The sequence below is a fragment of the Staurois parvus genome, unplaced genomic scaffold (assembly GCF_062004578.1).
Source record: "Staurois parvus isolate SC_StPar_1 unplaced genomic scaffold, SC_StPar_1.0 ptg000361l, whole genome shotgun sequence".
NCBI lineage: Eukaryota > Metazoa > Chordata > Amphibia > Anura > Ranidae > Staurois > Staurois parvus.
Genome location: NW_028318157.1, coordinates 16,736,149 through 16,752,453, shown reverse-complemented (window position 1 = coordinate 16,752,453; position 16,305 = coordinate 16,736,149). Strand labels below are relative to the sequence as shown.

General features: G+C 42.0%; 1 protein-coding gene across 4 annotated transcripts in view; it reads right to left on the bottom strand.

The window, feature by feature from the left end:
• Positions 1-16,305, bottom strand: part of ATP11C (ATPase phospholipid transporting 11C (ATP11C blood group)) — a 146,763-nt gene that overhangs the window by 59,867 nt on the left and 70,591 nt on the right. For all 4 annotated transcript variants that reach the window (XM_089684967.1, XM_089684966.1, XM_089684965.1 and 1 more), the window contains exons 14-17: positions 15,173-15,330; positions 8,224-8,295; positions 5,862-5,935; positions 2,005-2,108 (exon numbers count right to left, since the gene is read on the bottom strand). In XM_089684967.1, coding sequence (XP_089541093.1) covers positions 2,005-2,108; positions 5,862-5,935; positions 8,224-8,295; positions 15,173-15,330 — 408 coding nt within the window. The remainder of the gene's footprint in view (positions 1-2,004; positions 2,109-5,861; positions 5,936-8,223; positions 8,296-15,172; positions 15,331-16,305) is intronic.

The window sequence follows — 16,305 nt, the reverse complement described above, 5'->3', positions numbered from 1 at the left end:
ACAACGAGCTGCACCGGGAGGACAAATTTTGTGTAAGTCTCCCGTCCTGTATGACTTCTCTATTACCAGACAGTCCTTCTACTGCAGGCAACATGATTAATAATTTATTCCTGACAGCCTATCCTCAGGGATGCTGCTCACATTGGGCTCTGTTCCTACCTAATGTTTATAGTTGGGTATGCTCTGCTCATTTCTAATAACAAGCTCTAGGAGTAACAAGCTCAGAAGTGCTGTAACCTTCAGCAACCAATCAGTGAGCCATAATGATGTGCTATAACCTCTAGAAACCAATAATTAAGTGGTAATGATAAACAGTAACCTATAGAAACCAATCCATGAGCAGTAATAATGTACAGTAACCTTCAGCATCCAATCAGTGAGCAGTAATGATCTGCAATAACCTCCATCAACCAATCACTAAGCAGTAAGGATGTGCAGTAACCTCTAGCAACTCATCAGTGAGCCTGGGCCAATCAGTGAGTGTGGACCAGTTCTTTATATGTATTTTTTTTTTTACATACGTTTATGTGTGTTTTTTAGGATGTTGTGGTGGAGACCGAAATTTCATTGGAGGGGGGCGCAGGAAAATGGCTGCCCAGGGTTCAATCAATTTTATAGTTTTCCCTGCTTGTGTCTCAGGGGTTAGTAGTCTAGTCTGCTTAGAAACTTGCTCCAAAATAGCAGAGGCAAATCCTGAGCTGGTCTAAAAAGAGAGTGTCTCAGAGAGAATGACCCTAACACACCATTTTCCTACAGCAACTGAAAAGTGGGCAATTCCCTGGCCATGGGACAAGTAGCGGAGTGTGAGGAAGCTGTAGGTTATACTATTGCAGAACCATGCTGGTTTGACCAGCTTACAAGATCCAGTCAAATCTTCAAGATGTTTGAACCTTCAGGAAAATGCTGTCCACTAGGGCCCACGTAATCTGCTTCCTCAACAGGCTGTTTAAAGTGTCCCACAATGGGGATGCCATACAAAGGCACTAGGGGAAACACTTGGGCCAGAACCCTGGGGGAACCTTAAGGTGCAGGAACAAGAAAAGAAAATTAGGTCCCTGGGAAGATGTGATCAATCTAAGAGCATTCTAGCTGAACATGAATTTGAGGGTCCCTATGGGAGTGGGACAGGGATGATAGGTTTGATAGATACAATGGTAAACTGGTGTTCTTGCATGTCCTAAAAGGAGATGAGGTTCCATAAAAACTTAGTGAAAACTAAGGCCTGTTGTGTGTACAGGGATAAGCATGGATACAGATAAAGGTCATTCTCTATTTGGCAGAAATGACCCACATGGGAGCATCAATAACAGCAGCATTCACTAAAAGCTGAATGTCTACATTTAAATCTGTCATTACTCCAAGGCAGATACATAAAACATTTTCCATAAAGTAACACAGACATTCATTATTTTTGTACCTAAATTGTTTGTGCTGCTCCAATTAGTTCAAACTTTTATATTTTGAATATGAATAAATAAATGCTATGGGCAATACAAGCAGCTCCTATTTTTAGATACAATTAGGCTATCAAACAGCAGGATACTGGAGTGGAATGGGATGTCAGATTACTAATTCAATTTCAACTGACAATTCCTCATGTAGCTTAGAAAATAGATATCAGGCTGTTATAGGTAACAATTGCAATTTTCCTTTCTTCACTTTTTTTTATTTATATAAATCAGCACTTTTATAATTTTGTCCTGCCTCAATGAGCTCACCAAGTCCTAGTGAACTACCGGTAATTAATACCTTAGCCATAAAAGGCTGCCTTCACAGCAGTCCATTTTGTTTCTACAAATTAATTTACTACATAATGGCAATGATGAAGTTAGCCCTTAATATTCTTTAGGTAGTGAGAGATGTGTGTTTGGAATATCCCAGCAGGGGGGGTTATATGTATCCAGCAGTCATGTAACGGGAATGCAGTGCTACACACCTGTGATGTGCTTGAACAATAATTACACACTCCAGTCTAGGCATGTACAGAACAAGTTCTGGACCTACCACAGCATTCTGCTCCACGTGTACTTTAACCCGCTCAATCTCATCCCGTGCCACTCTGTTAAAAACAGAAGAGTCGGCTCCTTTGCAGAAAAGAAAAATCTGTCCTGAAACAGAAGAAACATGAAAAAAAGCACAATATGTTACAGCATCTCGGCATGTCTTAGCTGACTCCCATGAAAACATAGCCTTTAATATGAAAACATATGGACAGGAGTGGCGATTTCTGTAAAGAAAGAAAAAAAAATGGGGAGGTTCTGGCATTAAGTCTTTTAAACATATATAGGCAGAATTGATGACTGGGACCGTGTCATTAAATCACCTACATATACATAACAAAAAAGTTAACTGTGTTCACAAAATCTGCAGAGTGTACAATTATCAAGCTAAAAATAACAAAACACACGCATTATTTAGTACGGCTAAATGTTCATTTCAGTAAACAATTTTGGACTATCGAGGATTAAAGGATATGTTCACCCAGCATCCCCCCAGTTCCCTGCTATGACAGCTAGCAGGATAACTTCTCCCCCCTCACTAGCTGGCTAGATGTCAAATTAAAAAAAAAAAAAAAAAAAAAAAACGTGGCCATGCGGGCCGTGTCACTCATTCACAGTTATTTTTGAGAGACTACAAGTCCCGACAGCTTTAGCGGCTGTCAACTTGTAGTCCTCAATGAACTACCATGCTGCTGTGAAACGCTGTGGTAGTTCATTCATGCTTCCGGTCAGAATATCTGCTTGCTTGTACATTCCGTTCAGCAAACTGATAGTCTGACAGGTCTGCAGGAGATCTGCATGGCATCAGCGATCTACTGATTGCTGGTGCAATGCTGTCTAGGCTCCTGCAGACAAGAATAATAAATGCACATTTTTTTCTACCTGCAAAAAAAAGTGCATTTATTTTTTTCTAAAAGGTGAACTTATCCTTTAACTTTAAAAAGGTAGCAGCCTTGTTAGGATTTTGTTCTGGAAAGATTCAGTGGGGAGAGCTTTATTTGCATCCTAAAAACTCGCTATTGGGAAAGTAGAATCTTACCAGCTGCATTGTCATTGGTCTGCACAGGAATTGCAAACATATCTGGGGAATTGCTGTAATCATTTCCTACCTGCCAAGCAGTCCACAAGCTATACTAAGCTTCTCTGGTCTGTTAAAAGCCTGTGTATTAAAGCACTGCTTGACTACATCTTAAAGGAGAACAGTAGCAAAAGAAATGTGGAGGCTGCCACTGCTTACCTACTGTGGATACTGGCTGCCTAGCTGTCTGTGGCTGCAATACTTTGTGTCACTGACTCCTATTAGAAAGTCAGAACTCTGAATCTACACACGTGTTCCAGCTCAATGGCTCAGAGAGCACCAAAGCCACGACAGCTTAAGGACAGCCAGACAACCGGCATTTTCAGAAGTTAGCAATGGCAGCTCGCACATTCTCCCACTACAGGTTTCCTTTAAGACAAGGATGGACAGAGGCAAGTAGTTTAGACTTGCAGGGTGTCATGGATAGTAACACTTCTGCTCAAAGACTGTTTATTCAGGGAGGCGTGATCTCAAGCTGCTTACTACAATTACTACACAATAACTATACCTCCCATTTAATCTATGAGTGCAAAACCACTTGCCAACATGCAAGGCATGATGGAGCATACAGTCATGGGACATTTATGCAAGTTATGCGCAGATGTAATGCTTGCCTACTCCAACAACCCCTCTCCAAACCTACTGTACATCATTTTTTTGCAGAGCATCAAGCCAAACAATGGGGAAGATTTTGTGACTAGCAATGTAGAGATGAAAAGAATGATGCACTGCTGTTACAACCCGATGGTCGACTAGCTCAACCTGCAGTATTTTTGGGATCAGTGCTAATATAGCAACAGTTGTTTTGGGACCGGTTCACACCACAGAAATGCACTCCAGATGCGATTCTGCATGCGTGTTTTTGGTGCATTTCAGGTTATTTTTTTCCCCCTCTCCTTTTCTACAATTTAAAAAGGGACATGTGCGTTCCGGTGCATTTTTGTTCCATTTTACCAAGTTCCATTACAATTCTGTGCAGAAAAAATGCAGCTTGTTCTTTTTTTTATTCTGCAAACGGAACGCACTGGAACTGCAAGAACTGATGTGAACTATGACATTGGCAACCACATAACCTACTTTCTGTGTGTTTTGGATGCAGAACAAAAGCACACTGAAATGCATGGAATATGCACTGGCCCTCAGAGTGGGAACTTTACACAGAATGTGGCTTCCATGGCAGAATAGAGTTATTCTGGGTATAGGCAGGCAGCCTATACTAATCAGTGTGCATATGATGTATTTTAGGATATGCCTGTTACTGTATTTTAGTCTTTTTAGTTCTTGTACAGCTTATCACAAGTATCAGCTTAAAACATTGTGGCAGCTCCAGCAGTGTGCTAACAAGCAAATTTCCCATCGCCAATAACTAGTGATGATCTTGCCTGTTATGTTTCTCCACATGCCTGGATCATCCAGTCTATGCAGCTTGCCATTCTAAAATAATCCTTTTTACAGTTCAACTCTTAGAACAACCACATCTCATAGCTGTACAGCTAAAATAAAACCTTGAAGAGAGGCAGACAGCTGGGAAATTCTGTGAAGAAATACATCACTAGAAACCCTTTAACTTTATTTTTGCATTGCTCATCACTGTAGGAGATTGAGGCCGAGACTGCACTTACCTCAGGGATAGTAGACATGCTATAATTATAAAATAACGATGGAATCAATTTTTCATATGGCATTGAATACATTAGAGAGGAGCTAATGTGTGTGAAAAGCATGAGTATAAGGTCCCATGCACACTGGGCATCAAAGGATAAGTTCACCTTTTAGACAAAAATAATAAATGCACATTTTTTTGCAGGTAAAAAAATGTGCATTTTTGTCCAAAGGAGCGTGGAAAGCATTGCACCAGTGATCAGTAAATCGACGATGCCATACAGGTCACCTGCAGACCGGACAGAATATCTGCTTGCCATATGGGATGTACAGTCAAGCAGGTATTCTGACACGAAGCATCAATGAACTACCATGGCGCTTCGCAGCACCGTGGTAGTTCATTGAAAACTACATTCCCACAGCTGCTACGGCTGTCGGGACTTGCAGTTCATTCATTCATGGAAGTCCGTGAATGAATTACATGGCCGTGTGGGTGGAGCTCTCGCCGTTTTCAAATCTGACAGGTAGTACGGGGAGAAGTTTCGAAATGCTATCTGTCAACGGGTGTGGCTGCATGTACATGTTACACCATAAAAACAGGTGGAACATGTAACATGTTCCAAAGGAGAACTTTATCCTTTAAGCCTTAGTGCATGGGGTTCTAGCGTTCAGCAGTGGGCTGAGGGCACAGGTGCACCCCACTTGTAGGCAGCCTGTCAAACTCTGTGAGAAGCTGACAGCATCTGTAGCAGGAGGGGGTACCTAGCAGGCCTTACCTGAAGGGCAGTATGCGCTCAGGGACTAATGCCTGGAACGCAGATTGCTTGCACTTCAGGCATGTGTCTCTGGGTGCATACTGCTATAAGCATTCATAGCGCTAGGCGTACGGTCTAGCCCCATCAAGTCGCAGATGCTGTCAGCCTCTCTTAAAGCTTAACAAGTTGCTTGCAGTGGGGCTTGATGGTACACTTGTGCTCTGCACCTGCAGCTAAATGCCCAGTGTGCACAAGGCATAAAGTGCAGCCTGTGCTCTAGAATTATTTGGAAGCCAATTGTATTCTTCCTAATTACCTCTCCTATCCATAATCCACCTGTGAAACATTGTGCCAGCTGATTTTGGCCTTATAACACACAGATATATACACACTTCTGTCTTTTAATAGCAATATATAAAAATGTACCTGTGTTTGCTTTCACAAGAACACTCATTCGTCGTCTGACTGGATCAAAATTCAGCACATGCAGAAGCTGGTAGCTAGAAACAGAAGCACGTAACAAATTATCATTGATGATTAAAACAAACAGTGCCCACAGATATAAGCATTACCGAACGTTTCACCAAAAAGAGTGTCATTTATCTCTGTGTCTACCTACAGGACAAATTTACTGATTTTTGTCAGTCAGCCTTTGATTTCTTTTTTTTCTGAACCAACCACTGATTCTGCTTGAGATCTAGGGATACTGGTTTGTTCTTTTCTAAAGTATGAGTATGCCAAGCTACCAACTTGCACATAAAGATCATGATAGCTTCAAAAATGCTTGCTCAGAGTCAGATCTACCATCTAATGTCTAAGTACAAAAGTATGAAAAAACACAAAACTATAAACGAAAAAGACCATTCTGTTTAAGTTTAGGTCCAACACAACCGCATGGAACTACAGGGTACCTGAAAACATGGCATGTTTTGGGGCATGTGAGGGTGCTATTAAAAGAGCAGCGCCTTTTGCCTTCAGCTCTAAATCGCATGCAATCCCCAACCCGCTTGTCTATGAACCTAGCCTTAATGGGAACTGCATACGAAGTTAAAACAGAACACTAATATTTTTATTTTCAGTATTTTTATTCTCTTTGATCTGATCTCATTAATGTGGAACTTCAGCCAAACTACTAAAAACATATATGCATGTCTATCTCACACTATTTTACATCCAACAAGATTTGTTAACTTTCTTAACCACACTTGTGATGTACATACCTCAACACACTGAAGAGCCAGGATGGTGACATCGCTTTTACCACTATAGCTTCCTAGATCACATGACTTCTCAATGAACCATACAAATTTCCAGACTATCGCATCTTCCTGCTGCTCACAGCTTGCGCTGCCTATAATCTCTCCAGCTTCCAATGTGCTACTTGTCAGCTTTACTTACTGGCAGCGCACAATCTTTTGCTATGATGTAAGCCATTACAATACCACTTTTTTAAGCATATATTTGATGCTTTATTTAAAGTGCTACTAAACCCAGGACACTGCATCCACTATATCTGATCTCCCGCAATACACACAACATGGAAACGCAATCATTTTAGTAAATATAAACTGCTAAATACCTTTTCTCATCAGCAGTTAGAGCAGTCTTGTGACTTCAGCAGAGCACTGGTTAAAGCTTGTAAAAGGGGTTTTCTTTCTGCTCTAGGATGTGAAATCCTTAGACCCTCTGTCTGGACAGTGCTGATGGGCCCTGTGCTGATCACATGCACCCTCTCAAGGAAAAAACAAAAACAAAACAAAAAACAACTTCTCTAGCCATACACATCAAACTGAGCATGTGCATGTGACTACGGATTCAGTCTATATCAGGTGGCCATTTCAACAAGAGGAAGGGCAGAGAAGAAAGGCTCAAACAGCCTTTTTACACAATGCAGAGGATTAACCCCTTAGGTTCCACAGTGAGTATAACAAGCATGCTTTACAGCATACACAGACTGATGTTACTGTTGTGGGTTTAGTAACACTTTAAAGTAACTGTCAGTAGAATTACTAAAAGAAAAAAAGAAAACAAAAACTTATTACGTTATAATACTTCAAGAGATATGGCAGCTGCAGAACCATCAGCCTTTAACACAATGGGTGGAACCACCCTGTGCAGCAGGGCCACAGGCATCCAACATACTTTGACTGATTTAGAGCTTAAAGAAAGCAAAGATCTGAGCCACTGCCCCTGGGAGGAATTATAACGCTTGTTTTTCAAGGAGAATACTTGAATTTTATTTTATTACACAGCAGAATCAATTTAAAGCAACTTTGTTGTGTTAGTAAAATTAAAGGTGAAGTCTTCCCAAAACAAAAAAAGAGGCCCATGTTTACTACCTTTGCTCTAATCCAGCACTGCAGTATCTGTTTCAGTCTTCAGCATTCATCACTTCTGGAAATGTCAAGTGACTGTGTCCAATGCCAAACTATGATTCCCTTCTCTCAGCAAGACAGGGGCTGAAGAAAAGAATTGCATGGAATGCCAGACGATTCATGTATTTAACACTCCCAGAATTGTTGAATGCCAAAGAGAGTGATGAAGGCTGCAGCGCTAAGGAGGAGGGAAGGAAGGTAGGAGACACGGACCGCTGGAAAAGTGCAAATAACACCTCTTCTACTGCAGTGAGACTCCAGCTTTACTTTTTTGTACCTTGGAAGGTTTGCTTAAATAAATAACTCAACCAACAGGTAGACATATTTATCGCAAGGCTTGATTAAAAACAGACATGTGATATATTACAGATTTTACATGAAGCTGAACAAGTAAAGGAACAGTGTATACTTACAGCTCCATTTCATTATTTGTGTTTATTACTTTCATGAATTCATTTTCAGTCCCCATGTATGTAAACCCATACCTATAAAACAAAACAAAATTGAAAAAGGCAATACAACTCCGGTTTACTGACTTTAAGCATAATCTGTGTCTTTTCAAAGGTTCCATGACACAAACATTTTATGAAAGGATTATCAAGGGCTAGCAAGTACTTATATAAAAAAAATCAGTAGTAAATGAAAGGGGCCTATCTATAAAGTAGCAGCGCAGCACTACTGCTTTCAGGCCTTATGTAGACAGACAGTAAAAATAGGTGGTTTGGCTGCATTTTTACCACCTACCGAAAGCCTAGCAAAGCAGCTGACGGGGATCATACACATGGCGTGGCCAATTGTCAGCTCAACCAGCTGAGAAATTTGCAACACCTGTCAAACTCTCCCACTAAAGTCAATGGGCATTTGGCTTGTAGTTGCATGGCATTAGTTTCATGCAAAATTGTCATTTGGAATTAAAAAAAAACCAAACATTTACAAAAAGCATTCAAGAGGCAGCGTTATTGCCTCCTGAACTCCTGGAAGCCACTGTTCTACCACATTCTGAAAAGGGATCTATCGTTGATTACTTTGTTGTGAACATAGCCTAAAAAAATAATAACTTTGACCTGTAATTTCTATACCTTGGAGTACAGTACAGGACACGGGCTGAGTATTCATAGATCCCGGCTGGTAACTTCATGACATTGAACACTGGCAGGCTTTTAAGAACTTGTCACCTGGACATCTCCCCTACCCCACTGTGCAATCCTCAGTTTTGTAGAAAGCATTGCAGACTACCTCAAGAATAGGATGGGTGGCCTGTGCCCTGTACTGTACTCCAAGATATGGAATTTACAGGCAGGTCAAAATTGTTCTCATCTTAATTGTACAGTACACAGGCTGAGCATTGATAAGACCCTGGGATATCCCCAAGCAATGAAGGGTGAGCAACAACTAGGCAAACAGAACTGTGCCAAAATGTCCAACAAGGGTCAAAAGGACCCAACTTCAGAATGCCACCACAAGAACCTTAGGCCTGAAAGCTGCATTCACAGAATATTAGACATCCACCTCGTAGAACTCTGAAAAGGTATGAACAAGGCAAGGTGGCAGCCTCACAAAGCTGGGCAACAGAGGCCAGGTGCCGAAATGCAAAGCTAACACCCATTAACGTGGTGGAGTGAGAGCATAAAAGTGCAGGAGGTGCTTTGTCCTTTAGAGTGTAATCTTTGGTGAAGAATTAGGCTAGCCATCTAGCAATGGTGGACTTGCAAATTGGATGTCCCTTGTGAGGTCCTGAGGGAAGGACGAATAGGGAGGTCTTCCTGATAAAGGAATTTGTTCTTCACTACCTGAAGCAACAGCTTTTGAGTGCTTTGGAGCAGGCACAGTGATGTCAGGATTATGTCTTCATTTGGATGGAAGACTAATACCTCTTTAGGAAGGTGGTGTTAAGCATAAGACTACCTAGTCTTTGTGAAGACAGTGACTGAAAAGCAGGATGCAATAGACAACAGGTCCTTCCTGTAGGGAAGAGGCCATGGGTCATCTCCTAGTAGTCTGAGTAAGTCTGTGTACAGGTTCTCCTGGGACAGTTTGGTGCAATGAAAGTCACTAGTTTCTTCTCTTCTACTATTTTATGGAGCAGGCAAGGTAGAATTTGCACTGGAGGGAAAGCATCGATTAATGGAAACCAAGTTCAAGGCATCCAATGTCAGTGCTAGAGGATCCTTGGTCCTTGCCACAAATAGAGGTAACCTGTTGTTGAATCTGGGTGTCAAGATATCCATATCTGGGGTCCCCCATCTGTGACATATGAGCGTAAATGTGTTGAGATGACGAGCCATTCCCCTTGGTCTAGGTGGTCATGACTGAGGAAATCTACCTTCCAGTTGTCCACTCATGGGATGTGGACAGAAGGGATTGCAGGACAGTGAGTCTCCACTCATGAGCTGATCTGGCTTTCTTTCTTCAAGGCTGCATGACTCCAATTACCCCCTTGGTGGTTGATGTGGGCCATAGCCATGGCATTGTCTGACTGCACCCTGATTGGATGTCATACAGAAAGGGGGGTGTCCAATACTGCAGAATAACTTTGTTTTTTTTTTTTTTTAAAGCTTTTTATTGTCATATGCAATGTAATGAAAGGTACAAAAAGCAATATACAGGTGACATATTCCAACACATTCAGTGCAGAGCCACTCTTACCACTTTGAGCTCCAGGAGGTTCCACCGATGACCAGGCTTCCTGAACTTTAAAGTACTGAAACACTCTTCACATCCCATCCCCCCCCCTCCCCCAACCTGAAAGACTAGCATTTATTGTCATCACTTTCCAGTGATATGGAAGGGACAACTTCATCATTGTTAAGGTTGGGCTTGCTTGGCTAGATAAGAGCATGGGTAGAACGAAAGAAGAAGCCCGATTGTGCCATGTCAGCAAAATGTTGAGTTGAAACGGTCTTGAATGAAATTGGGCAAATGGAACAGCCTTGGAGGAGACTACCATGAGACCCAGGAACTCTCATGGAGAATCTCACAGGTGGGTTGTCTTCTTGATCTCAAGTTCTGAGCTTGAGTTTTAAGGGAGAGCAGCTTCTTCTCTGAAAGGAAGACTTTTGTTTAGGAAGTGTCTAGGATCGTACCAAAGTATTGCAGGCAAAAAAAAAAAAAGTTGTAGAACAGATTTTTGGATGTTGACCACCCAAAGGAAAGCCAGAAGCATTCGAATTGTCCTGTGGATATTTGCAGATCGCTGGAAGGGAGACAAGTCCTTCAGAAGAAGGTAATCTAGATAACCTGTGACCTGGATGCCCTTAGTTCTTAGAAGTGCAAGAACCTATGTGAATACTTTGGGGGGTTAGGATGGGCCAAACTGCAGTGAAACAAACTGGAATTGATTGTCTACTAAAGCAAAGCGTAGAAGCGCTGATAAGGTAGATAAATGGGACTTTCCATCAATCTCTTATATCTCCAAAGTTATCTTCATTTATAGCTAGACACTGGTGGGCAAGGATCTGCTGGCTTCTGGTATATTTCTAGGAGTTTGCAAAGGCAACTTTTTTTTTAATTAAAATAATAAACATGTTATACTGTTCTCTGCACTGGAATCTCCACTTCTGGGGTCCCTAGCCAGTGCTCTCGGCGAATCCTCCTCTGTGTCTACCCCCATAGCAAGTGCTTGCTACAGGGGCAGACAAGCAGGCTCGATCCCGAGCCAGGCTGTGGGCATCCTTTGACACACACGACCCGGCTCGCCCCTGCCACCAATCTCCACTCAAAGGATTTGACTGACAGCAGCAGGAGTCCATGGCTTCCCGCTGCTCTCTGCCAAGCTTGTGAGAGTGGAGAGAAGGAAAAGACCAGCAGATGGGCACAGTGCTGGATCTATACAGGACTCAGGTAATTATTTGGGGGAGTGGGTGGGAAGCAGAATGCATTAAGGTAAAAAGGTTTAATCTTTTGAACCACTTTAATAACCCCAGCTAAAGTATCTTTACCCTACACATCTAGGTTTTTTCTGCCAATGCTTAGGTCTCTCTAGAAGGAGCAAGAAAGAGGATATACAAACTATTTAAACACAACTCTACAGTGATACAAAAGCTTTAAAGCCCACCAAAAAGTACATGTCTACAGGATATCCTTGAAGTACAACAGCTATGTCAATTTTAACTTTGAAACCCAGTTTAATCTAAAATGGCAGCTAACAGCCAAAAATCGGCTACATTGTATCAAAATGTCAGTGTTTGTTAAAAGCATTCATACGTTTTTGTTATTAGCGCTCATATATAAACACAGAAAATTCATAAGCTGTCATCCTGTTATAGGGTTGGGAAGTGCTGATTAGTCACCAGTAGAGGGAAGTGTGACATTAAAATGTCTTCACTGCAAACAGCAAGAGGGAAATGTCAGACATGTCTCCTTATGTGAACCACAGTGAATAGAGGTGGGGGGGGATATGGGGGGAACTGAAGTGTACAAGCAGATGCTGCTGACATATCTAATGGAGACACTGAAAGGAAGTTTGTATTTATAACACCTTGTGGCTGCACTGACACAAGCTGTGAAAACGTTAGTCTCACCTATAAATTTGCTAAAGAAAATCAAACATAGTACAAAAAAACATCTGAAGTGTAAGAAATATAGACAAATCAAAAGGTCCGAAGGCAGAGGAATGCTATGTACAACATAGGCAGCAATATTTTGAAAAGGCCAAAATTCCATAGAATGCATCCCAGTGTGTCTCAGTTATGAAAACTGTTTTTAACAAATGTGCATTCACTGAACTTTCCCTGCTTTATAAATATGCCCCTTAAAAAGTCAACATAAAGAGCCTGACAAGAGCAATGCACTTAGTCTTGACATTCTATGGAACAGCTGATGGTTCTTTTTATCACTCATTATATTTTAAAACCATTTGGAAATGTTTTCTTGTGCGTGTGTCCATCCTACAGGTGAAGGAGAAAAGTTCCAGGCTTCCATCTCTGCCATGAGAAGCTAAGAACAGCATTGGCTGGGAGGAAACCTGTACTGAGAAAAATATGGGGGTTTGATGACCTCCTAACAACACCAGTTCCTTGGATGTAGTGTACTTCATACTTTTTGAGTCAATAACGTGAAGCAAGCATGCAGATGAGAAAATCAGAGACCCCAATCTGCATACTTGTATTGAGGATACTGGAAAAGCATAAAAGCCAGGCAGACTTAGAAAAATTGCCGCTCAAACCAATCCAGTCTGTGGTTAACTTGTGTAAGATGGACTCAGCTTTGCCCCACTCCACAGGCCACACCCTCTGACACATTTCGTCCCACCCACCAGGGTTAGTCGTAGCGGTCAAAGGACAAGGCTGAGGCCATCTTACACATGTTAACCAGATAGACTGCATTGGGTTGAGTGGCAATTTTCTAAGTATGGATGAGTGATATAGCACTATAATTTTGTTGCCGCCACAAAACACAGAAAAGAAGCAAAAATTTAGCAATGTTTGGCCAGTGAGCAACTATGCTGTATGAGGCAGAGTAGATGGAAACTTTGGTAATGCCATCACACTGCCAAGAATTGCACAGTTTCTTAGGCACTGCTGTGATTACTGAAGAGGTACTAGACCGCATTTAGTTCTGGTATAAAGAAAGACAATGTGGAATTGACAGAAAAGACTTGCAGCATAACTGTATCCTGCTCACATAACATACAGTTGCAAGAAAAAGTATGTGAACCCCTTGGGATTACGTGGAGTTTTGCATGAATTGGGCATAAAATGTGCTCTGAATGTCATCTAAGTCACAACAATAGAAGAACACAGTCTGCTGAACATAATACTACACAAACATTAGATGTTGCCATGGTTTAATTGCACATAACATGTAAACATTCACAGTGCAGGGAGGAAAAAGTATGTGAGGCCCTAGCTTAATGATTCCTCCCAGAGCTAATTGGAGCCAGGAGTGAGCCAACCTTGACTCCAATCAGTGTGGTGATATTGGATGTGTTGCTGACAGCTGTCCTGCCCTTGAAAAACACACACCTGTTTTGGGTTTACTGGTTTCAAGAAGCACTGTCTGATGTGAATCATGCCTCGCAGAAAAGAGCTCTCAGAAGACCTACGATCAAGAATTGTTGACTTGCATGAAGCTGGAAAGGTTTACAAAAGTATCTCCAAAAGCCTTGATGTTCATGTGTCCATGGTAAGACAGACTGTCTACAAATGGAGAAAGTTTAGCACTGTTGCTACTCTCCCTAGGCATGGTTGTCCTGTAAAAATGACTGCAAGAGCACAGCGCAGAATGCTGCATGAGGTAAAGAAGAATCCCAGAGTGTCAGCTAAAGACCTACAGAAATCTCTGGCACATGCTAACATTTTTGTTGACACATCTACAATAAGGAAAACATTAAACAAGAATGGAGTACATGGGAGGACACCACGGAGGAAGCCATTGCTGTCCAAAAAGAATATTGCAGCACATTTGAAGTTTTCAAAAGAGCACCTGGATGTTCCACAGCCCTACTGGCAAAATATACTGTGGACAGATGAAACCAAGATTGAGTTGTTTGGGAAGAACACACAACACTATGTGTGGAGAAAAAAAGGCACAGCACACCAACATCAAAATCTCATCCCCACTGTAAAACATGGCGGAGGGAGCATCATGGTTTGGGGCTGCTTTGCTGCCTCAGGGCCTGGACGGATTGTTGTCATTGATGGGAAAATGAATTCCAGAGTTTATCAAGACATTTTGCAGGAAAACGTACTACCATCTGTCCGCCAACTGAAGCTCTGCAGAGGATGGGTGATGCAACAGGACAATGACCCAAAGCATTCAAGTAATTCAACAAAACAATGGCTGGAACAGCACAGAATACGCCTTCTGGAGTGGCCCAGTCAGAGTCCTGACCTCAACCCGATTGAAATGCCGTGGCATGACCTTAAGAGAGCGATTCACACCAGACATCCCAAGAACATTGCTACACTGAAACAGTTTTGTGAAGAGGAGTGGTCCAAAATTACTCCAAATCGTTGTGCAGGTCTGATCTGCAAGTACAGGAAACGTTTGGTTGAGGTTATTGCTGCCAAAGAGGGTCAACCAGTTATTAAGTCCAAAGGTTCACATACTTTTTCCTCCCTGCACTGTGAATGTTTACATGTTATGTGCAATTAAACCATGGCAACATCTAATGTTTGTGTAGTATTATGTTCAGCAGACTGTGTTCTTCTATTGTTGTGACTTAGATGACGTTCAGAGCACATTTTATGCCCAATTCATGCAAAACTCCACGTAATCCCAAGGGGTTCACATACTTTTTCTTGCAACTGTATACCATGTAGGATAGGTGGAGACTGAAAAGAACATTGGATACTGTATACAATATGTATAATATAAAATTATATAATGTTTACAATATGTATTTCTACATCTGGCTCTTACTTTTTGGCCCCAATCACCAGCGCAATTTCATCAGGAGAAGAGGAGATGTAAGCACATTTATTTTCGGATCTGGAAATTGGCCCATCTGTCTGAGATTCTTCTTTAATCTGCACAGTGTGGCAGAGGCACAGAGCACGCAGGAACAGCTCCTCTCTATCCTAGAAAAGAAGAGGAAACTGACACTGACACTACTGCCAGAACTCACAGATAAAGCAAGCTTCATTGGCACCCTGTGTTGTGACTACATTTTGCAATAACAACTACTTTGAAGGATTATCTCAACCACATAACATCTCATGATTCAGATGGGAATTAAAAAAAAACAAAAAAAAGTATAAATTAATTTTTTGCCTTTTTATCCAAAATAGATTGCTTAATTCACTGTTTTTCAACGTTTTTTCAGTCAAGGGCCCCTTTAGAACTGTGCACAATCCGGGGTACACCAGTCTGAGGGCTCGTTCACACCAGGAGGTGCGTCTGAGCATGTGCTTTTTTGCTTGTCCCCACACGTCACATTTTTAAATGTTCAGTGCTCTTAGATTGTAACTCTTCTCCCTCCAAATTCCTACTTCCAGCCCCCCCCCCTCCACTCAAATCCCCCCCCCCTCCCCCCCAGCACAAATGTAGGCTGTGCTCAATCTCCTCAAATCCCTCTTCCCCTGTGCAGTGTAACTCTGAGAGGAGAGAGAGCTCAGCCCACACGGCTCTCTCCGCCCTGCAGCTATGGGTACTACTGCAGGTAAAACAGAAAGCTCTACTGCCGCCAGACATGTCCTTAAAAGAGAAGTATGGGGTTTGATTTTTTTTCCCCAACTTATGCAGGCCATAGACGGTTCATTTATTGGCCCAATTTATGTCCGCACGAAAAATCGGCCGATATTCATACCGTTAGTGGGGCCAGCCCGTTGGCCGTTTTTCGCGGATCTTCACATTTATTTTTATCAGTCATGCTGGAAAATCCACGAAAAACGGAAGTTTTTCATGGACATTGGTGGCAGCATCGGCAAGGGGGCCGACCAATTTTTCATTTATCGGCCGAAAATTCGGCCGATAAACAGCCCGTCTATGGCCTGCATTATACTTACCTAGGTGGATGCCGCATCAATCTGATGCTGCATCTGTCCTCTGCTGGC